This window comes from Bufo bufo, chromosome 2 (assembly GCF_905171765.1).
Source record: "Bufo bufo chromosome 2, aBufBuf1.1, whole genome shotgun sequence".
Lineage (NCBI taxonomy): Eukaryota > Metazoa > Chordata > Amphibia > Anura > Bufonidae > Bufo > Bufo bufo.
The window spans coordinates 158,438,597-158,463,561 of record NC_053390.1 but is presented as its reverse complement, the minus strand read 5'-3'; the positions used below and the strand labels follow the sequence as shown (position 1 = coordinate 158,463,561).

General features: G+C 40.6%; 1 protein-coding gene across 1 annotated transcript in view; it reads right to left on the bottom strand.

The window, feature by feature from the left end:
* Positions 1-24,965, bottom strand: part of FER (FER tyrosine kinase) — a 307,686-nt gene that overhangs the window by 72,725 nt on the left and 209,996 nt on the right. The window contains exons 15-18 of the mRNA XM_040421607.1: positions 21,496-21,552; positions 18,423-18,538; positions 16,156-16,250; positions 1,107-1,230 (exon numbers count right to left, since the gene is read on the bottom strand). Coding sequence (XP_040277541.1) covers positions 1,107-1,230; positions 16,156-16,250; positions 18,423-18,538; positions 21,496-21,552 — 392 coding nt within the window. The remainder of the gene's footprint in view (positions 1-1,106; positions 1,231-16,155; positions 16,251-18,422; positions 18,539-21,495; positions 21,553-24,965) is intronic.

Sequence of the window (24,965 nt, the reverse complement as noted above, 5' to 3'; positions counted from 1 at the left end):
TCTTTACGTGTGCGCTCCCATGTCAGCCGGAATTCATTCCAGCAGCCGCCTCTACACTCCTACTCTACTATCCCTTCCTGCAACTAGATACCTATGGTAAGTGGACTGACAAGCGCAGGAGAAATAACCAGCGCGCAGGCGCAGAAATTTCTAAAAATAAATAAACAGGACGGAGGAAAGTTATTGATCGCGCATGAGTGAAAATGCGTCAGGTCGGGCTGCGTAGAATCAAAAAACAGGCGGATAGCGTGCAAGCGCGGCCACCACTCCAGTATCGCTGGGGTGGCCGTAACTAATAACTATCAGATGTAAATAAGGCTGCAAAAGAAGGTCATTCATAGAGAGGAAAGGAGGAGGAATCGCTAATAACATGTATTGGGTAAGTTGCTGGTGGTGGCATAAACAACTGATTTAAGCATACTTGAAAACATGGGATAACCCCTTTAAGACTATTACTTAAAACATTAACAGCTTGCCGACTGCCTATAGACTTTAAATAAGCCATACATTCCCTAAATCAAAATGACCATTATGGAAAGGTGACATAATTAAAAAGTATTTTGTGCTATTAAAAATGGGGGGGGGGGGGGGGAAGTAATAATTCCCAGGTATAAAAATGAAAAACAGAAAATACTAGACCATAAAGACCATGTATCAGTGAAAAAAAAACAGAACAAAGTTATGACTTTAAAAAAAAACATACAAAAAAAAACAAAACAAATAACATCTGGTCAGGAAAGCACATAAATAGCCTGGTCTTGAACTAGTTAAAGGAAAAAAAATAAATAAAAAAAAAGACTAAGGCTACATGCACACGAACGTTGTTTGTTTCCGTGTCTATTCGTTTTTGGATTTTTTTGCGGATAGGATGCGGAGCCATTCATTTCAATGGGTCCGCAAAAAATGCAGACAACACACCGTGTGCTGTCCACATCAATATGTCCGTTCTGTAGCCCCGCAAAAAAAATAGAACATGTCCTATTCTTGTCCGTTTTAGGCATTGTTACAATGGATCCGCAAAACACACACGGTTGTGTGCATGTAGTCTAAGAAGAAGGTAATAAGAACAATAGTGCTCCAGTCATAAAAGTCTATAAGGTTAATACCTGTGTATACAGTTTTTAGACTCCAGATAGGCCATGCCAGAAGCAGCATCCAAAGAAAACTTTACAAGCTGTTTAGTTTTCATCTCTTCTTTCCTCTTTCTTAAAAAGGTCAAAAAATCACCACCTAAAAAAACAGAAAAAAAGGACAGTGAGACTTAATAGAACTTAGTTACTAGCAATGAATAAACTTACTAGAAGAAATGTAACAAAAATACATGACTTTTTGCAGAACGCTTTTTAGCCAAAAAGCGATCCAACAAAAGTATGCACTTGCATTAGAATAGGATGGAACAAAGGATGTAGCATATTGAAATTCAACATACTGAACTTAAAGGGGTTTTGTTACTGCAGAGAAAGTTTCCATGGTTACGACCTCCCTGCAGTCCAGCAGCATGGCTATGCTTGTACACTATAGAAAAAAGTACCAGCTTACGTGAACTTCCATGGTCACGGCCACCAGGGAGGCTGGCATTTTTTCTTATAGTGTGCAAGCACCAGCACCACTGATGGATTACAGGGTCGTTGTAAGCATGGAAACGAGCAGTGTATAATGTTATAGAAAGATGAATCCAGCCAGAAAAGGAGGCAATATGGGCAATCACAATGCATTAATAAGTGCCTTGTATTACCTTTCTCTACATTTGTGTGCTGTCCACATTTTTTTGCGGTCCCTTAGAAATGAATGGACCCACATTCGATCCATAAAAAAATGCAAACCGAATATACGTTTGTATGAATGAGGCCTAAGTGTGTATATACGGATGGAGTAGAGTTAACACTCCTGTTTTCTGAGACTTCTGAGTTGTGTTATCTAATCTAAACAAGCACCTTCAATTGCTTTTCAATGGCTTTTGTCTCAAGATAACGCGATGAGTTAAGAAATTTGAGTTAAGAGCTGGAGTGCTAACCCTGCTACATCTGTATATGTACATAGTAACATAGTACATAAGGCCAAAAAAGACATTTGTCCATCCAGTTTGGCCTGTTATCCTGCAAGTTGATCCAGAGGAAGGCAAAAAAAACCTTGTGAGGTAGAAGCCAATTTTCCCCACTTTAGGGGAATAAAAAATTCCTCCCGACTCCAATCAGAATAACTCCCTGGATCAACGAATACAAGGCACTTATTAATGTATTGTGATTATCCATATTGTTACCTTTGCTGGCTTGGTTAATTTTTCTATCACATTATACACTGCTCGTTTCCATGGTTACAACCACCCTGTAATCCAGCAGTGGTGCTCCTGCTTGCCAGCCTCTCCGGTGGCCGAGACCGTGGGAGCTCACGTAAGCTGGTACTTTTTTCTATAGTGTACAAGCACAGCCATGCTGCTGGACTGCAGGGTGGTCGTAACCATGGAAACTTTCTCTGCATAAATGCTATTTGCTGAAGTGGCAAAACCTCTTTAATGCTCCTTTCTCCTTTTGTCAACTGTCAGAGGACTTGCATGTACATTAGATCTGAGGTTGAAGGTGCTGAAAAGCGGTTTTCAAGGAGTAGAATATTAATGACCTATCCTCAGCATAGGCCATAAATACAGTAGCTGGCGGAAGTCCACTCCCAACACCCCTGCTGATGAGCTGTTTGAAGTGGCCACGGCCTCTGCACAACTTGGAGCCTAGGTCCATTCACTTGAATGGGACTGAACTGCACACAGACCATGTGACAGATCTAGACCAGGGATGGCCAACCGGTGGCCCTCCTGTTGTTGCAAAACTACAACTCCCAGTATGCCAGACTTCAGCTATTTGGGCATTTTGAGAGTTGTAGTCTTGCAGCAATTCGAGGGCCACAGGTTGAGCATCACTGAACTAGACATCACTGACCGAGGAAAAGGCTGCAGCCCTCACTGAAGTACAACTTCTTCAAAGAGCTAACTGTTGGAGGTGAAGGGAGTCAGACTGTCAAAAGTACCAGAATGCTTGATGGAACAGTAGCTGCCACCTCACCTCAAAGGAAGGCAAACACATCCTAAGTAAAACAACTCCTATATGTCTCTGACTTAGCTAATACAAAAGCCTGCTGCTTCTGACCTCTCCATGCTTAATGTCTAGCCCTGTCAATCCATGGGAGCAGGGTGTGTGCAGCACACAAGGGTGTTAAAAAAAAAAAAAAAAAAAGCAGTGCTCCAAGGGCTCTGGCGAGCCCCCTGGTGCTCCAACTTGCTCATTTGCAAATGAATAAAATCACATGAATAATATCTCTGCAGTTGCTTAATAGACAGACTAAAGAAAAGTATCGGTATAATCAACCCTACCAGGCAGTATTCCTGGTTTAATTGGGTCAAGGGGGCTCTTTAAGACAAGCTATGAATTTTTAAATCTGTAGCCTGGCCTGTTGAAGAAATTATACAGATTTTTTTACTGTAAACTTCAAGCACTGCAATGCCATGGCTAAATGTCAGCACTGATTTACAGGTCAGTTTAACGTATACATTTTGAGGATTAAATGGGTTTTCCGGTAGATACTGACGGCGTGGATGAGTCATCAATATCAAATCTGTGGGATCCAAGTTGTTACTGGCAGCCACTGACACTGGAACTACACAGTGGACAGAAACAAAAGCACAAGGTTCCATCCAAAATGTAGTGGCCGTGTACTGTAGAGCAGCTCCATTCATGTGGATTGAAAGAGCTCATATCCACCATAGATGGGAAATTGCCTTACACCAACTGAAATCTGCCCATTTTTTTGTATTATATGTGCTTCTTGTCCACTAGAATTGCAAATCTAGTAGTTGATCTTCCTCGGCTTGTGAGCAAAACATTTTTCCTGAAGGACAATATAATGTTAATTCGGCAACAAGTTAAAGCATATTTATAGCCGACAATATCTTGGGCAGTGACGGAGCCCACACTATTATGTTTAGAGGAGATTAGATAGACTTAGTAACCCGCTGTGTTAAGCAAGGGCTTGGAAGGCTTCTATAACAGAAATATACATTAGAATTTTCCTAGCAAGGTATAGCTACTTATGCTTCACAATAAACAGGATAATGCAGGGTTATTAAACAGATTTAAGAGCAGACTGACTGAGTCTCTGGGGCTCTGGCATATTAAACTGAAGTGTTTGCGTGAAGGATTTGCATTTTAATTGCCATCATCCTTCCATTTCTTCCATTGTGCAAGCACTAGATTTCTGGCTTCTTAAGAAACAGGCACTCCTCAGGTGATGACCTTAATGGTTTTTTTTTTTCCTTAATGACAGCTCCTGGTATGTTACACCTGCTTATCCTCAAGCTACTGCTCAGCTGTTTACGTTTGTGGATTTAAAGGAGTTTAGCTATAATAAGTTTCTCATAAAGGAGGAGAGAAAAAGTTAAAATGAGTTTTCTAACTATAGTACTTTTAATAGCTAGAAAAGAAATGTTCAGGTTTTGTGATGCAGTTGTGGAAGTCAATGGCAGAGGAGCTTTGTGGGAACTACCAGTATTTACCTGGGTGAGCAGATTTTTGCCCATATGCAGTAACTGCAGCATGTAAACCCGGCTTAAAGGGGTTGTCTCATCTCGACTAAGCTTTCAATATGCATTATTAATCCATAAGGATAGAAAAAAAGATATAGCGGTAGCTTTACATACAATGCATTTGGAAAGTCTTCAGACCCTTTCACCTTTTTTGTCATCTTGTGCTTAAAGAAAATAAAAATAAAAAAATTATGTTTTCCCCTACCGATCTGCAATTAATATCTCATGATTAAAAGGTGAAAACAGAAATTTAGAAATGTTTGCTAATTTTGTAAAAAGGTGAAACAAAAATTTTGCATGGACATAAGTATTCAGACCATTTTCTATGACCCGTTTAAAATTTAGCTCTGTGGGCCTCACATTTCTCTTGATCATCTTTGAGATGTGTCTACACCTCGATTGGAATCCACCTGTGGTAAAATCAGTTGACTGGACATGATGTGAAAAGACACAGCCCTGTCTATATAAGGTCTTACAGCTGACAATGTACAGTCGTGGCCAAAAGTTTTGAGAATGACACAAATATTAGTTTTCACAAAGTTTGCTGCTAAACTGCTTTTAGATCTTTGTTTCAGTTGTTTCTGTGATGTAGTGAAATATAATTACACGCACTTCATACGTTTCAAAGGCTTTTATCGACAATTACATGACATTTATGCAAAGAGTCAGTATTTGCAGTGTTGGCCCTTCTTTTTCAGGACCTCTGCAATTCGACTGGGCATGCTCTCAATCAACTTCTGGGCCAATTCCTGACTGATAGCAACCCATTCTTTCATAATCACTTCTTGGAGTTTGTCAGAATTAGTAGGTTTTTGTTTGTCCACCCGCCTCTTGAGGATTGACCACAAGTTCTCAGTGGGATTAAGATCTGGGGAGTTTCCAGGCCATGGACCCAAAATGTCAACGTTTTGGTCCCCGAGCCACTTAGTTATCACTTTGCCTTATGGCACGGTGCTCCATCGTGCTGGAAAATGCCTTGTTCTTCACCAAACTGTTGTTGGATTGTTGGAAGAAGTTGCTGTTGGAGGGTGTTTTGGTACCATTCTTTATTCATGGCTGTGTTTTTGGGAAAAATTGTGAGTGAGCCCACTCCCTTGGATGAGAAGCAACCCCACACATGAATGGTCTCAGGATGCTTTACTGTTGGCATGACACAGGACTGATGGTAGCGCTCACCTTTTCTTCTCCGGACAAGCCTTTTTCCAGATGCCCCAAACAATCGGAAAGAGGCTTCATCGGAGAATATGACTTTGCCCCAGTCCTCAGCAGTCCATTCACCATACTTTCTGCAGAAGATCAATCTGTCCCTGATGGTTTTTTTGGAGAGAAGTGGCTTCTTTGCTGCCCTTCTTGACACCAGGCCATCTTCCAAAAGTCTTCGCCTCACTGTGCGTGCAGATGCGCTCACACCTGCCTGCTGCCATTCCTGAGCAAGCTCTGCACTGGTGGCACTCTGATCCCGCAGCTGAATCCTCTTTAGGAGACGATCCTGGCGCTTGCTGGACTTTCTTGGACGCCCTGAAGCCTTCCTAACAAGAATTGAACCTCTTTCCTTGAAGTTCTTGATGATCCTATAAATTGTTGATTGAGGTGCAATCTTAGCAGCCACAATAACCTTGCCTGTGAAGCAATTTTTATGCAACGCAATGATGGCTGCACACGTTTCTTTGCAGGTCACCATGGTTAACAATGGAAGAACAATGATTTCAAGCATCACCCTCCTTTTAACATGTCAAGTCTGCCATTTTAACCCAATCAGCCTGACATAATGATCTCCAGCCTTGTGCTCGTCAACATTCTCACCTGAGTTAACAAGACGATTACTGAAATGATCTCAACAGGTCCTTTAATGACAGCAATGAAATGCAGTGGAATGTTGTTTTGGGGATTACGTTAATTTTCATGGCAAAGAAGGACTATGCAATTCATCTGATCACTCTTCATAACATTCTGGAGTATATGCAAATTGCTATTATAAAAACTTAAGCAGCAACTTTTCCAATTTCCAATATTTATGTAATTCTCAAAACTTTTGGCCACGACTGTATATCAGAGCAAAAACCAAGCCATGAGGAGAAAAGAACTGCCTGTAGAGCTCAGAGACAGCATTGCGTTGAGGCACAGATCTGGAGAAGGATACGAAAAAAGTTCTACGATAATGAAAGTTCCCAAGAGCACAGTGGTCTTTATAATTCTTAAATGAAAAAAAATTGGAACAACCAGGACTGTCCCTAGAGCTTGCTGCTTCACTAAATGACTCACTGTGAGAAACAAAATTCTCTGGTCTGATGAAACCAAGATTGACATTTTTTGCCTCAATTCTAAGCATCTTGTCTGGATAAAAACAGACACTGCTCATCACTTGGCGGATATCATGCCTACAGTGAGGCATGGTGGTGGCAGTCTCGTGCTTTGGGGGTCAGTAGCTAGGACAGGGAGAATAAGGGTTGAGGGAAAGCTGAATGGAACAAAGTAAAGAAATATTCTTATTATAAACTAATCCAGAGTGTTCTGGACCACAAACTGGGCTGAATGTTCCCCATCTAATAAGACAATGACCGTAAGCACACCGCCAAGAACACAGGAATGGCTTAGGAACATATCTGTCAAAGTCCTTGACTGGCCCAGCCAGAGCCTTGACTTTGAACCCAATCGACCATCTCTGGAGAGACCAGAAAATGGCTGTCCACCAACAGTCTCCATCCAACCTGACAGACCTTGATAGGATCTGCAGAGAAGAATGGCAGAAAATTCCCAAATCCAGACGTGCAAACCTTGTGGTATCATACTGAAGAAGACTGGAGGCTGTAATCCCTGCTAATGGTGCTAAAGGGTCTTACTAATTATGTCAAATGCAATATTGATATAACTTCAATAATTTAGCAAAGATTACAAACATTGGTTTTCATTTTGTCATTATAGGGTATTAAGTGCACAATGATGGGGGGAAACTTTTTTTTTTATTTCTATTATTTATGTTACTCACAATAAAGGCCACAACATAAAATATGAAAAAAAAAAAGCAAAAGGCATTCTTTCCTGGCAATAGCCTGCTCATCAGTGAAGGAGACCACTGCATTTACATGCAGTGATCTCCTCCACAGTATTGGGGGGAGGGGCCATGATAGCAAATGCCATCACTCCTCCCAGTATACTCGTTGTTTGCCTGCAGCAGCAGAGCGTGTTTAGACAGCGCAATCTGGTGCCAGCAAACGACGACTTAGTTCCCTTCCCCAGAAATCGGAAACACCTTTACACTGCCATGTAAATCGATAACGAAATGTTCCTATGAACGCTCATCAGCAATTATCTGGCAGATTCTTGGCCCGTGTAAAGGGTCATTAACAGTAAAAATGTTAATGTAAGATGCTTATCTTATGACAAGCCATACCTGTTGTGAAATTATCCCATAGACACATAAAATTAGTAAAATTTTATCTATCATCATAAAAATTAACACAATTTACATTTTCATTCTACCCAAATATGCATCTGCATAGATTTTGGGTATTACCGGTAAATATTGTTTTGCACCAAAAACAAACTTAGTAAAAGATCTCAAAAGTTAGTCATTAAATCCATACTGCATTGCATTATAAAATCTTGTCTCAGTTCCACGGTTTCCAATTATATTGTATTTAGTTACTATGTTTTCATGTACTGTTAGATGAAAGTCATAAGAAGCAAGAAAATGTCTTACAGACTCAATTTCCCACAAATGACTTTTAAAACAGAATGTTCTCATCTTTTTAGTATTGATTTATTGGGTTTTTAGCTTTATAGTTGGCTGAATGGCTGAAAATAGTAAATGGCACAGAGCACAATTTTGTCTTCATAAAAATACTGATCATACAAGCATAATAAGAAAAGAAGTCACAGTTTATATGTGATTCATTTATGAGTTTTGTAGGACAAGGAGAAAAGTAATGAAGAACAAAAAAGAAGTACAATAAAACAACACAAATTTTGAAGGACTATTTTGCCAATTTTTAAAGGCCATGAGTCATCATAAAATAACCTACTGTTTAAATCAAAGTTTATGTTAACATACATTAAGAAATTTTAGGTTTTTCATTTAATATTCCATTTTACTGTACAAAAAATCCTGCAGTTCTCACACTGACCACTAGGCATAATCATTTTTCATGACTTCCTGTTCTCTGTAATCACTTTTCAACAGTCACCAGCACAAGAAGATTTACAATGGCAGATAACATATATAGATAACACATGATCACAGGTTACCTACTATTCCCCCTCCTGTACACAGACATCTGCATAGTTCACAGTGAGTATACTCCTCTCTATTGTGTCTATGATCCATGTAACTGCTGTAAAGCATATCTCTAAAAAGGAAGTCTGGACATATTATTAGGCCTAGTGTCCAGCAAGAAAACTGCACGATTTTAAGATTTTCATAAAAAATAAATTCTTAAAAAAAAAAACACACCACAAATTCGAAAAAGAACCAGAATTAGACTTACCGGTAGTTCTGTTTCCTTGAATCCACCATGACGACCATAAGGAGATTGACCCTTGACCTCTGTAGAGGCAGGAACACAGAGAGAGAGTTTAAATGACCCCACCCACCCTCTCCATCCGATTTATTTTTAATTTTTGGAGAATTTCCCTTCATACCCATTTTTTGGGGGAAAGGATAAGTATGGGCCGTCATGGTGGAAACTACCTTTGGTAAAAAACCCGGGTCTAATCTGAGGGAGACCCTGACATCTGTTAGAGTCAAGTAAGGCTCCCTGGAGGCTAGAGCCTGAAGCTCCCCTATCTGCCTTGCAGAGGTGATGGCTATAAAGAAGGCAGTTTTAAATGAAAGGTGTTTTAAAGAAATCTCTGAGATGGGTTCAAAGGGAGGTTTTGAAAGATTGCTTAGGACAATATTAAGGTCCCACTGAGGAACTCGAGGTCTTAATCTAGATGCTGCTGTCATAAACCTCCTAATCCAATGATGGTCCGCAAGTTTGGTATTAAAAAAGATACTTAAAGGGCTTCTGTCACCCCCCCAAACAGCAATTTTCAGTATTGGACTTAATATAATTGCTAATGTACGCAGAGTCCACATATACCCCTCTTACCTCTGGCTGTGCTTTAAATTCTTTAAAAATATAACTTTGTGATATGCAAATTTCTTCACTTCCAGCAAGTTGGGCGGACTTGCTGGTAGACGCCGCATCCTCGGTCTAAAAAAACGCCCCCTCCTCCACCTGATTGACAGGGCCAGCGAGCGCTCTCCTTCTTCCGCTGGCGCTGTCTGCAGCTGAAATCCCACGCCGTAACGGTCCTCATTCGGCGCAGGCACTCAGAGAAGGACGTTCGCTTGGCTGCTCCTTCCTCAGTGCGCCTGCACCGATGACGTCAGCCCTACACCTGAAAGAGAGTCTAGGATCCAGTCTAGGAACCTCTGAATGACTGGTTTTGATCTATTATGAGTTAGATCCCCTGACCAGCTACAGAACTTTTTCCAGATCTTAAGGTAAATAGCAGAAGTACTGTAACCTTCTTCCTGCTAGTTTTGAGGGTACTAAATACTCTGTCATAGAGGCCCTGTTGTCTAAGGATGTCGCCCTCAGGATCCAGGCTCCTAGTCTGAAGAATTTTGGGTTTGGATTATAAACCTGTCCCTGTCTGAGAATGTCCTCCTGGTGAAGCAATATCCAGGGTTCTTTGACTGAAATCTGTTTTAGAACTGGGAACTAACACCTCTTGGGCCAGTAAGGGGTAATTACTGTCACCGGGTCCTGAAGTATCTTCTGAATTGTCTTGGCTATTAGAGGAAAAGGTGGAAAGACATAAGCTAGTTCCCAGTTCCATATCAGGGATCTACCACCCACTGATTGTCTCTGTGATTTAGGGAACAGAATTTCTGAGACTTTGTGTTCTCTTTTGAAGTGAAAAGGTCGATTTATGGAGTTCCCCACTTTGTTGTTATATTTTCAAATATCAGTGGGTTTAGGGACCATTAGGGTTTTCCTGCTTAAGAAATCTGCTTCCCGATTTAACGTTCCCTTGAGATGAACAGCCGTTAGCGATAAAATGTTGCTTTCTGCACACAAGAATATTTTTGGAATGAGTCGTTCCAATGCTGGAGACTTTGTCACGCCCTGGTGCTTTACATAGGCCACTGTCATAATGTTATCTGACAGTATTTTTACATGGCATCTTCTCACTAGATGTTGAGCCTTTTTTTTAAGTTATCAAAACTGCCTTTAATTCTCTGAAATTCGAGAAGACTGAAGCCATCTCTTCCGGCCAAAGGCCATGAAAAGCTTTATTTCCTACTATTGCACCCCAACCAGCCTTGCTGGCGTCTGTCCCGATTATAACTTCTGGATATTTGTGCCAAAGAATTTCCTGCTGTAGGTTCATTCTCTTTTTCCACCAGTTCAAGTTTAACTTTACTGATATGGGAATGAGTATTTTCTTGTCTAGGGACAATTGATTCCTGTCCCAATTTTTTAGGATCCAAGACTGGTATACTCTTGTGTGCGCCTGACTCCAGGCCACTGAAGTTATATATGAAGTCATGATACCTAGAACTCTCATTGCGTCTCTTATTTAACAGGACTGATGAGACTGGAACTCTGTTATTTTCTTCTTCAGGTCTGATATCTTTTCTTCTGGCAACCAAATCTAGAAGAATACCGAGGAATTTTCTTCTTTTTGCTGGTTTCAGAAAGGATTTCTTCCTGTTGACTATTCAACCTAGATTTTCCGGCTTTTCTATAAAAAAAATCTGTGTCTCTGCGAGATTTTGCTTCCGTCCTTCCTATTACCAGGAAGTTGTCTAGATAAGGAATAATTGTTAAACATTCCTCTCTGAAGAATGCAATCATCTCTACTACCAACTTTATGAAGATCCTTGGTGCGGTTGAAATGCGGAATGGCAGTGCGGTGAACTGGTAGTGACAAATTGTACCTGCTGCATTTTTTGTAGCAAATCTTAGATACTTTTGATAGTTTTTGTGTATTGGAAGATGGTAATATGCGTTTTTCAGATCTACAGATGTCATGAATAAACCTTCCTGAATCAACGGTACTGTGGAGGATATTGACTCCATCTTGAACTTTTTATATATGATTGTCTTGTTTAGATCTTTTAGATTTATAATTGCACAGAGGGACCCATCTGTTTTTTTTACGAGAAATAATCTTGAATAAAACTCTTTCCACTGTTCTTTTTGTGGAACTGGTATAATGACTTTGGCTTCTAGTAGGTTTTGAATACCTATCCAGATTTTTGTTAAAACAAGTGCCACATGAGAGGTAATCTGACTCCTGTGAGGGGGAGTTGATGAGAACTCTATTTTGTAACCCTCTCTTATAATTTGCAAAGCCCAGGGATTTGTGGTTAAGTTCTCCCACTGGGGAAGAAAACAATTCAGCCTCTCCCCCATTCTGGCGTCATTGTTTGTCCTGTGGAAGGTTCTGAGGGTTAAGGAGGAACCCTCTACCTCTACCCCCTTCGGGTAGCTCCAACGCCCCATTTTTCCTTTACCCCTGAAGGATCTATACCGAGGGTTAAACTGACGAAAGAGCGTTTCTTCTCTTTATGCTCAGGGAACCCCTTCTTTTTATCTGCCGCTTTCTCTAATATTTTATCGAGAACAGGGCCGAAAACATACCCGCCAGAAAAGGCTATTAAACATAATTTTGATGTTAACGTTTTATCTCCCAACCAGGACCTCATCCATAAAGCGCATCTAGCGGAGTTAGAAAGGGCCCTATCCCTTGCGGCAAATCTTACCGATTCGGCAGAAGCATCCGCTAAAAATGCTGTAGTCGATTTTAAGAGAGAGGGATGGAATTTATTAATTCCTCCCTTGGTGTCTTATTATTTAAATGCTCCTCAAGCTTGTTAAACCAAAGATACATCGATCTTGCGACTGAAGTAGCTGTAATGTTTGTTTTAACTCCAAACATGGTAGTTTCCCAGGCCTTTTTAGTGGACTATCTGCTTTACAGTCCGTAGGATCTCGTAGCTGTGAGGAGCCCTCAAAAGGTAGAAAAGTGTTTTTGACTACATTAGCAACCTGGATGTAAATTTTTGGTAACTCATCGAATATTTTAGACTCTGAGGCATCAAACACTAAACAGTTTCTGAAATCTCTTGAGACTCCAAACCTCTTCTCAGGATCCAACCATTCATCCAATATCCTGTCTCTAACATTTTCGTGTACGGGGAAAACTTTGGCTTTTTAAACTCTTAAGCCCTCAAACATCTCATCTTGAACACTCCCAGGCTTTTTAAATCTTCTATATCCATTGTCGATCTGACCGGAAAATAATAATTCCTTTCTTACTCAATTAACTCTCTTTCAGATAGACTGTCTTCTTCTCCAAAATATTTGGATGAAGAGGCATCTTCTACATCAGAAGAAGATGGCACAGAAATTGTGGGTTTTTTAGTAGGTACAGGGGATGAGCTAGGAACCGACAATGAAGCTAGAGAAGATTTAATTTCTTCCTGTAACATATTTTTTTTACTTCTGATAGAATAGATGGTTGTTCTTCCTTCAACAGATCCTGAATACATTCTTTACACAATTTTTTTCTTGTAATTTTCAGGCAGTCTTTTTGTGTAAATAGCACATTTTAAAGATCTGAGTTTTGCCTTTGACTCTTTACCCTATTTAAGAGAGTCCGATAGAACAACCACACATTACTACACTGCAGAGTATATGTATACATAAATACCTCTTCTCCCCATTCTTTGGGGAACTCACGGAAGTTCTCCATTCGTCCCAATGCTGCTTCTGCTGCAGACCTGCTGAATGGACAATCCTGTTCTCCTGCTGCCTGCCCGCACTTTTGAGCATGGTGTTGGTGTTGAACGTCATTTTTCTGGCCCTCCCACACTTCCGGAGGGTGACGGACCGAACTCCACCGCCTCCATGACGCGATATCATCTGTCACGTAACTCCCTTAATGGCGGCCGTAGCACACGCCAGAGTGTGCGCGCGGGCCCTTAGTACCTCTCCCAGACTTCTGGGGAGAACCGCCCGGCTTGTTCCCCACGGAGAGGAAGAGAGCTCAGGGGATTAGATGTAGCAGGTGGAGGCTGCGGCAGAGTAGCGAGCACCGCATATATTCCCTCTGCCCAGGGTTAGCACAGGCCGCAGGAGGACAGAGGGATCCAGGACGCTGCACAGGTAGATCTAAGGAGGGTTCACAGCCCCCAATAGACTCATCCTGGAATACAAATAACAAACTCTTCACCTCCCACATGAGAGAGGCCTCTCTTTGACCTGACCCCTGTAGGGACAGGAAACACTGAGGGGAGAGGGTGGGTGGGGTAATTTAAACTCTCTCTCTGTTTTCCTGTCCCTATAGAGGGCAAGGGACAATTTCCTTGTGGCCATCATAGTGGATGAAATGGAAATTATATGTTTAACATAAAAACGAGATACACAACAGATTATTTTCTAATGACACACTTTTTAATAATGAAATATACACAAACAAAAAAAAAATTGGGATTGGTCGGGACAAAATGGAACATTGCTCTATAAAATCTGTAAATACATTTGGAAAGGATCTCCTTAACTATTTAGTTATGTTTTGGTTTCAGTGCATATTTCACCTATCCATGGAGTTGCCACAGATTCTTACATCATCTATGCCGAATTATGAATCTCCATGTTTACAGGATATAAACAAATCATTTCATGTTAATAGATAGAGAATGACTGCCTACATTGGTCCTTCAATAGCAGTCAAGAGCTGGTGCACACAGGGGGTGGGGGTGGGGGGGACTTTATACCACCACACAAACCAAGCAAATGAATGGGGCCCCAGAGATCAAGAAGCAGTTAGGTGACAGAAATGACTGACAGGGCACACATAATGCTTATGCAGGCAGTTCAGCTGCATAATGCCCAAGGGTTTGGGGGCAGATCTTCCTAGCTGTAGAGCAGTAGCAGATAAGCAGAGGCTATACTGATAAGCTGGGAGTGGGACTTAGCGGCTGACGGGGGCAGAATAGTAAAAAGCACGTAGGTGCCTGTGGATGGTCAGATTGATTTGCTGAATGTATATATGATGTTCTATGCATGTGACAAGTTATTTGCAATGCTTGGTTAACATATAAATATAAATGCCATCAGAAACAGAATTAGAGTCTATTATCCCTTTATTACAAATGTAGTATTTGGTGTCAATATAAGGTTGAAGTGATTGCTGAAAATCTGACCACATACCACTAGACAATTACCTATTTTCGCGCACACAGTATGATTTGCTCCCCTTGTGTCTGTCGTAGAAAACCAGCAATGAAAAGTAAGAGACCTGGCACATCAATTTTTCACAAAGTTAAGTTTACAGTTCTGCAAAAACTCTTTCGTAAATAACATTCTGAGGCCAAACTCTAAAGAGGTATAATGACATTACTGAAATGTAGCGTATCGTCTCAGCGGCAATGTGCAGTGCACTATTATTACAGCTGTGTAATCTGCCAGCAGGTTCTAAACCCCACTAAGAGACAAATTAAGGGAAATAAGTCTAGTTTTGTAGGATTAATGTGTGTTCGGTGTCTGGATAAGTGGGCAGCTCATAGTATTCCATCCTCATTTGTTGTGGGATATTAGGCACGAAATGAAACATTAGAAGCAAACCACACTGGACTGATGCATTATAACTGCAGCTCGAAAATGTGCTCATGGATTCTACATGATGAAAGTCCTCTGCTAAGTAAGGAAGATGCAAAATATGACCATCAAAAACCTCTAATAACGTGTACATAGCAGATACAAGAATGCTGGGGGAAAAAATACAAAATAAAGCTTTACACTGAAAAATTAGATGGAAAATTCAGAATTTCTAATTTTCAGCTTTTGCATACAAATGTCAATGTCAAAATTAAGTTTTAGACATGCTCTTATAATATACACCATAGGTAAAGGTGTATGGATACTGCTGGTGGGAGATTATCAAAGAAGATCATCTTCATAGCAAAAGACAAAGTGGATTTTCATTAAGGCTAATGTAGAATGTTGGAAACATTATCTATATAGGAGCTCAAGGTCTTTTTGCAGTGCATTATTGGCTTCCATTAATCTATTTTTAAACAACAATTATATACTGCATGTATTTCCCAATTTCCGATGCACTGTGCAGATAGGACACAAGAGAACATCCAGGAAATAGTTAAGAATAGTGTAAAAAAAAAAAAAAATATATATAATGTTTTGTCAGCAGATATCTGCCAACTGTAGAAAACATGGTCAGCTGGTGAGAGAAATGAATGCATGATCAATACCATCACTCCGGCAGAAATGAGGACAATGGGCAGACAATATAATAAGATATTAGTTTGACACCGAGCAGGTCTGGACAAATCCCAGGAGGCACGTAGCCAAGGAGCCCAAATTCTTGCCTTTCTTTTTATTTATTTCTAAGGAAGTTCTTAATGCCTAGCTACAAGAACACGTCCATCCCTGCATCTCAGCAACTGCGTCCCATCAAGTCTGCCCTCCATACATCATGGAAGAAAAAAAGAGGAACTGGATACAATAAAGCCAAACAATGAGCGGTTAGCACTGACACAGAACATACTTACTGATAGATGAGCTCACCTGGTACAAGTTCCATGACAATGTATATCGGCTGTCTCTGCGTGCAGACTCCAATAAGCTTCACGATGTTGACATGGTCATACTGTTTCAGTATTCTAGCCAAACGAGACCAACAAAAACACTTTTACCCAAACAGGTTAAACCAAAAGAGCACAATAGGTTTTCACATATCACAAGTGAGTCTGTTTTGGGCCTTAGTGACCCTGCAATGTTTTACATTATTCGCACTGTTAAATTCGAGCTAATAGTTGTCCCCTAAGTTGTGGATATGGGATAACTTTACATAACCAGACTACCCCTTTAAATTTTGTGGGACAACGTTTGTGGAAAGTTTTCATTTATAAATTGTTTTCTGTTTGAGGGGAAGAGAATAAACAAATATAGCATATTATAATATTCTTGTTGTTTTTGGTATATCATTTATCTGGGTTTACATGATTACTGAGAAATTGTTGGTATCGTACTTTTTATGTTTTTACAGTGTTCATACAAGATAAATAACATCAATTTTATGATCAGGTAACGCTAAAAGCAACAATACCAATGATGTGGAATGGCTTATCTTTTTCAACTTTTTCCATTAAAACTATTTTTTTTCAGGGAAAAGGGTGCATTTTTAAAATAAAACATTAAAGGGATCCTGTCACCTGGATTTAGTGCATAGAGCTGGGGACATGGGCTGCTAGATGGCCACTAGCTCATCTGCAATACCCAGTCCCCACAGCTCTCTGCGCTTTTATTGTGTTAAAAACAGTTTTGATCCATATGCAAATGACCTGATATGAGTCCTGTATCCGGAGATGAGTCAAGTGGAAAGGAGCCCAGCACCGCCCCGCGTCCTCCGAATCTCCTCCTTGCTTGCTGACGTCACAGAGCTGGAGCGCCGAAATCTCGCAATGCGTGAGCTAGCGCATGCGTAGTTCGTTCCCTGTGCTGATGCCAGTACAGGGAATGAACATTATGCCGACACTGCGCATGCGCTAGCTCGCGCATCGCGAGATTTCGGCGCTCCAGCTCTGTGACGTCAGCCAGCAAGGAGGAGATTCGGAGGACGCGGGGCGGTGCTGGGCTCCTTTCCGCTTGACTCATCTCCGGGTACAGGACTCATATCAGGTCATTTGCATATGGATCAAAACTGTTTTTTAACACAATAAAAGCGCAGAGAGCTGTGGGGACTGGGTATTGCAGATGAGCTAGCGGCCATCTAGCAGCCCATGTCCTCAGCTCTATGCACTAAATCCAGGTGACAGGATCCCTTTAAGTTCTTAATTATACAATATATTAAAGGGGTTGTCTCACTTCAGTAAGTGGCATTTATCATGTAGAGAAAGTTAATACAAGCCACTTACTAATATACTGTTATTGTCCATATTGCTTCCTTTGGTGGCTGGATTGATTTTTCCATTACATTATACACTGCTCGTTTCCATGGTAACAGACCACCCTGCAATCCATCAGTGGTGGTCACGCTTGCACAATATAGGAAAAAGCACTGTGCGCTCCCATGGTCCTGGCCACCAGAGAGGCTGACACTTTTACCTGTAGTGTGCAAGCACGACCACCACTGATGGATTACAGGGTTGTCTGTAGCCATGGAAACAAGCAGTGTATAATGTGATGGAAAAATGAATTCAGCCAGCAAAGGAAGCAATATGGACAATCACAATACATTTCTAAGTGCCTTGTATTAACTTTCTCTGCATGATAAATGCCACTTGCTGAATTGAGACAGCCCCTTTAAGACGCACTTTTTCTCCTAAAAGTGAAGGAAAACTGGCAGTGCGTCTTATAGTCTGAACGCTAATGAACACTTCGATTCCAAGTCTTAAAGCCAAAGTTATGCAACAAAGTCTCACGCCACTTCACAAATAACTAACTTCGCCTCATGGGAGGCTGCACATTTCAATGCTGTAGAGACGGATCTCCGTACAGCATTGAAACAAAGTTTTTAGTGAAGCGACTTCGGATGTAGCATCTGAAGCTCGCTTCGCTGATCACTATTCATGACCTATCTTGAGGATAGGCCATCAATATTAAACTCTCCCCAGATTAAAGCACTGCAATGAGAGTACTGTAATATTGCATAATTTTTGCTCTGGGTATAGATGGTCGAGCATTAAACCAGTAATTCGGAGTGAAACTGCTCAGTTTGGTTTGAAGATTACAAGAGCACATGATAAAACAGATCTTTTAGCTTCAGTCTTCGTGATCATTATAATGTACCCTTAACAACATAAAAATCCACTATAGTAAACATCTTTACCCACCTGGCTTCAGATAGAAATTTTATTTTTAATTCCTGAGGAAGATCTTCTTTGCATGTTTTCACAGCAACCGGTGTTTTATCCTTTAATGTTCCCTTGTAAACCTCACCAAAATTGCCCTGTAATAAAAACATAATATCAAAGTCAAGCTAGGTAGTCAGCTACAAACTAGGAAGAAAATGTATTAAAAGAAATTCAAGAAAATAGGAGAAGAAATTATATATATATATATCTCTGAGCAGGCATTAAGAACTATTTATAAAATGAATGACGAGATTTAGGCAATTCACTCTCTCAGACATAAAAGAAAGTCTGCTCGGTATCCTCCAATGACCCATACAATTTTCCCTTGCAAAAAGGTGTCAAACCACAGCCGCAGATATCAAAGAAATAAAAAGAAAAAAGAAAAAAAGAAAATAAAGTAAGCTATACATGATATAAAGGGCACGAGTTTCTCTGTACAAAGCTCCAATATGCATGAAGACAGGAAGATGAAAGAAGTACCAAAACCCTAATAATCATTATAGGCCTTATTTATGGATGGTGTAGTGCTAGTATATTGATTACCTATCCTTAGGATAAGTAATCAATATCAGATTGGAGGGGGTTCGACTCCCAGGACACTTGCCGATGAGCTATTTGAAGAGGCAGTAGCTCATGCTGTTTAACGGTTAGATTTATTGCTGGCAGCTCAAGGAGCGTGTGCTTTCTTCTGCAGCTCTATACCTCTAATGGTCCATTCACATGTCCGTATGTGTTTTGCGGAATCGCAAATTGCGGATCCGCAAAACACAGACATCGGCAATGTGCGTTCAGCATTTTGCGGACCGCACATCGCCGGCATTCTCATAGAAAATTCCTTTTCTTGTCCGCAATTGCGGAAAAGAATAAGACATTCTATTTTTTGGTGGATCCGCAGATGCGGACAGCACATTCCGGCGCCATTGAAAATTAATGGATTTTGCAGATTTTGCAGACCAATTTTGCGGACGTGTGAATGTACCCGTACTGTCACAGCTTCTAACAGTAAATATTGCTGGTGGCAGTTGAAAGATGGAACTGAGCGTGTGCGGCCACTTCAGTAGGTGAACATGCAAATTACTATACCAATTAAACAGCAGGGGGCGCATTATAATGAAAGTAAAAATATTATCTCACAAATGCAGTATTTTTGAAACAGAAAGTATATTATAAAAGTAACTTGTTTTTCACACAGAATTTTATTGAAATAACATTTAATGGTGGCACAAGCCCTTTAACCCCCTAACAGTTTTGCCCAAGCTCTGCTCAGGCTTTGGGTAAAGGATTTTCAGCCCGAGCAGAGGTTGGGAAGTAGGGTGGGGGGGTCGCTTTTGAACTTTCATATCTCAGGCTTTGGGTAAAGGATTTTCAGCCCGAGCAGAGGTTGGGAAGTAGGGTGGGGGGGTCGCTTTTAAACTTTCATATCTCAGGCTTTGCAGAAGACAAAGATATGGTCTTTGGAGTGACAGCAGCTGAAAGGGAAAGGCAAGTTTCAGCTGCTTTCACTCATGACCCAATTCCTAAAGACTATATTTCCTGATGTAGAGGAGATAATGCTGTGATAATGCTGTCTTATTTGGAAGCATATACTGCCAAGACCAGTTCCATATCACTATCTTCTACTGAGCATAATATATGAAGGCTTAGAGATGCCCTCCCCCATTCAGCAGGCAGTGATTTCATCCAAGCAGGAGGTGGAGAGGGCGGCCAGTGGGGGAACTTGCAACCTACAGTACAGAATAATAATTATCACTAGACAGGAATCTAATATATTATCCCTCACATGGTTATGTCCTTAGAAAAATATAAATGTTCTAAGTCTTGGAATGCAGTGACACAAGACCAGATTATTATTTAAAAACAAGTGTTTTTATTATGCAAGTAAAAAATACTACATAAAGTTCGCAACAACATAATCACACTAATGCGGCATCAATGTTGCGTGACACATGTTGCAGTTTAGTTGTACCCTATGTGTCCCTTGACTAATTGTCGAGGGACACATGTCATCGTTAAGCCCTGGCCTCAATGCTGTTAAAAACAGCTCAGAGAAGATGGTTGCCCCATAATAATGTTCAGGAAACAAAAAAAAAAAAAAGAAGAACAATGGGGGAGATTTATCAAAACTGGTGCAAAGGAAAACGGTCTTAGGCTACTTTTACATTAGCGGCAGCCTCCTCCGGCAGGCTGTTCCGGCGACATGTCGTAGTTTTATTACGGCCGCCTCTCAGCATGTTTGCCGAGCTGTGGCCGGACTTCCGGCGGCACAAGTGCACTAGCGACAGCACGGATCCGGCAGGCTGTTCACTCGCCGAAACAGCCTGCCGGAGAAGGCTGCCACTAATTTTTCAGAGCGTCTTTGAAAAATGAAAGGTGGAATCTGATTGGTTGTTATGGACAACTAAGCCAGTTCTACTTTACACCAGTTTTGATAAAACTCCATCAATGTGTTGGTCTCATGTCCATATTTGCCCGCATTGCTGAGAGAAATAATCTAGTAATATATGCAAATAAGCCTCTAGGAGCAACAAAGGCGTTACCGTTACACCATGAGGTTCACTTCTCTCTGCAAATGCAGCTCTCTCTATACTTTGATTGACAGGGCAGGCAGTGTAAACGTAATCACTAAGGATGAGCGAATCGACTTCGGATGAAAAATCCAAAGTCAATTCGCATACAACTTTCTTCTAATACTGTACGGAGCAGGAGCTCCGTACAGTATTAGAATGTATTGGCTCCGATGAGCCGAAGTTATTGCTTCGGGAACTCTCTCGAGACTTCGCACAATAACTTTCATAAATTCATTTGTACTGTAAAAAAAACATTTCCCGAACTCGGGTTAGGTTCCAAGGTACCACGTGTGCAGATTCATAGGCAGAACCTGCTAACCTTTAAATTCGTCCCTTTACCCAATGACTCACAATGCCATCTTTGGCCAGCTGTGTTCAAGAAAACAGTTTGAAACTTAAACTTTTTAAATCACTGATGTGCATTATCAAATATCCTCCTGAGCGGAAAAATTTACAGTATCTGTTTTTTACTTCCATTTACTTACCTTGCCCAGTAATTCTCCAAGAGTCACATCTTCATGATTGAGGATCCATTTTTTATCCTGCAAAAGACAAAAAAATTCATATCACTCTACACTTGATAAAAGATCTCCAAAGCAGATGGGAAAAACTGTTGGGAATATTACAATTACTACCACATTGCTGAAACTGTCTTAAAAGCTCGTAAAATACTCTGCCACAACAGGATATTAAAAGCTACATTGCCGTAATTTCATTTTACAGAGTAAAGCCTACAGCATGATGGCGTATTTATAAGCACTGCACAGTAGGTACCATTTCACAATGATCCGGATGCGGTGCTGTCTGCTTTTGAATGCAAAAATTACTTACAAGTTAGCAGATAAGAATGCAGCTTTCATAATGCTTAGTGATTCCTTATCATCCTAATATTTTACGCTTGGAATGACTCAATTGTTGGCCTTAAATATGATAAACATTCATTTCTGCCATTTTTAAAGCACATGATCTAAATAAAATGTTTTCCCAGATACATGGGAAACATATCAAATTAGGCAGATAGTGTAAGAAGCGCAAAGAAGATTAAAGCAAAGCGAGACGTTTTGTCGGAGCATTGAACACATCTGTTTGTATGTAGGTGCATATAAATACCAAAATATAACCACAGGAACGTAATGTTGCTACAAATTCTGGAACCTTACTGGGTTCAACAGTCATATATGGGGTCATTAATCAAACTGGTGTAAAGTAGAACTGGCTTAGTTTCCCAAATCATATGATCATAGAACTGGCTTAATATGCCCAATCATATCCCACCTTTAATTTTTCACTGCTCCTTTGGAAAATGAAAGGTGGAATCTGATTGGTTGGTATGAGCAACTAAGCCAGTACTACTTTACTCCAGTTTGATAAATAACCCCAATAGTGTTTATATCCATATACTCATGTATAGAGCAATCTCGCTGATGTTCGGTTATCAACTCCCCTTGAAAAAGAGATAACAGTGAACAGCAGCCGTCAAAAAATAGGACATGATCTAGATGGGCCCCATTAAAATCATTAGGCCCATTTTTAACACCCATTTAGACAAAAGTGCACCTAACGGCTGTTAAAATGGGTACATGAACCACACAGAAGGCAAGACGAAAAAAAAACAATAAAACAAAACACACCTCACTGCAGGCAACCCCCTCAAGGAACTCCCCACTGGAGGCAGCAAGACCTGACACTCCCAGTGTCATAATGTCACTGAGCATTATGTTCCTGCGAGATTTCTTTATTTGTGGGTACTACCGTGAGTTGGGGGGGGGGGGGGGGGGGGGGGAGAGAGAATCACTTGATACGTACCATGCTCAAAAGGTGAAAAATGTCCTACCATCAATTTTATCGTTGGAGGGATTTTAATGGCAGTCACTTGAAGCCCACATGACTTCAGGATGGTAGCAATATACCTGAAAAGTGATACTACTTTCTTCTGCATGTAATATATTGCCCAGGGGCAAAAAAATGCAACGAAGTTCATCTCTTTTTAATGGTGATTAAAAATGGATAAAAACGTATGACAAACAGACTTAACGTCTATTTGTCATACGTTTGTATCCATCGACAGCCAGGAAATGGATGCACACAAGAATGCAAAATAGCCATGAAAAACAGTTTTTGACAGACTTTTTTTTTATGCCATGTAAATGCACACTTACAGTTGCAAGAAAAAGGTATGTGAACCCTTTGGAATGATCTGGATTTCTGCACAAATTGGTCATAAAATGTGATCTGATCTTCATCTAAGTCACAACAATAGACAACCACAGTCTGCTTAAACTAATAACACACAAAGAATTGATAGTTACCATGTTTTTATTGAACACACCATGTAAACATTCACAGTGCAAGTGGAAAAAGTATGTGAACCATTAGACTAATGACATCTCCAAGAGCTAATTGGAGTGAGGTGTCGGCCAACTGGAGTCCAATCAATGAGATGAGATTGGAGGTGTTGGTTACAACTGTCCTGCCCTATAAAAAAAAACACACACACCAGTTCTGGGTTTGCTTTTCACAAGAAGCATTGCCTCTCAGAAGACCTACGATTAAGAATTGTTGACTTGCATAAAGCTGGAAACGGTTATAAAAGTATCTCCAAAAGCCTTGCTGTTCATCAGTCCACGGTAAGACAAATTGTCTATAAATGGAGAAAGTTCAGCACTGCTGCTACTCTCCCTAGGAGTTCTTGTCCTGTAAAGATTACTGCAAGAGCACAGCGCAGACTGCTCAATGAGGTGAAGAAGAATCCTAGAGTGTCAGCTAAAGACTTACAAAAGTCTCTGGCATATGCTAACATCCCTGTTAGCGAATCTACGATAAGTAAAACACTAAACAAGAATGGATTTCATGGGAGGATACCACAGAGGAAGTCAATTCTGTCCCAAAAGAAATTGCTGCACGTTTACAGTTTGCTCAAGAGCACCTGGATGTTCCACAGCAGTACTGGAAAATTATTCTGTGGACAGATGAAACCAAAGTTGAGTTGTTTGGAAGAAACACACAACACTATGTGTAGAGAAAAAGAGGCTCAGCACACCAACATCAAAACCTCATCCAAACTGTGAAGTATGGTGGTGGGGGCATCATGGTTTGGGGCTACTTTGCTGTGTCAGGGCCTGGACAGATTGCCATCATTGAAGGAAAAATGAATTCCCAAGTTTATCAAGACATTTTGCAGGAAAACTTAAGGCCATCTGTCCACAAGCTGAAGCTCAACAGAAGATGGGTGTTGCAACAGGACAACGACCCAAAGCATAGAAGTAAATAAACAACAGAATGGCTTAAACAGAAGAAAATACGCCTTCTGGAGTGGCCCAGTCAGAGTCCTGACCTCAACCTAATTGAGATGCTGTGGCATGACCTCAAGAAAGCGATTCACACCAGACATCCCAAGAATATTGTAACACCAAAAAAGAGAGACAAGGCTAGCACAAATAATAATGGATGTAAACTTTATTATAGTCTCAACAAGAGACAAGAATGTATTAAAATGCACATAAAAGACAATACAATGGTAAGTGGGGAGCACTCAAGATAATGGAGCACCACTGGATAACAGAACATATCAAGGCTGGAGGAATGATACAAATATCCTACAATGTATACATATGGCGCAAAGCCAAATATCAAATATATAAAACCTAGCCAAGGCTAACAGGCCTAGATCAGAATGAAATACAATACATGCCAAGATATAAAGTGCATAGTGCAGAAAATGACAAAGTGCATAAGTATATCACATGAAAAGAGCCATAGAAAAGCTATACAGTAAATACCTGAGTGGTGAACCAACAGAGCCCCAACGCACGTTTCGCGTAAGCTTCTTCAGCTTCTTCTCCCCCCCTGAAGAAGCTTACGCGAAACGTGCGTTGGGGCTCTGTTGGTTCACCACTCAGGTATTTACTGTATAGCTTTTCTATGGCTCTTTTCATGTGATATACTTATGCACTTT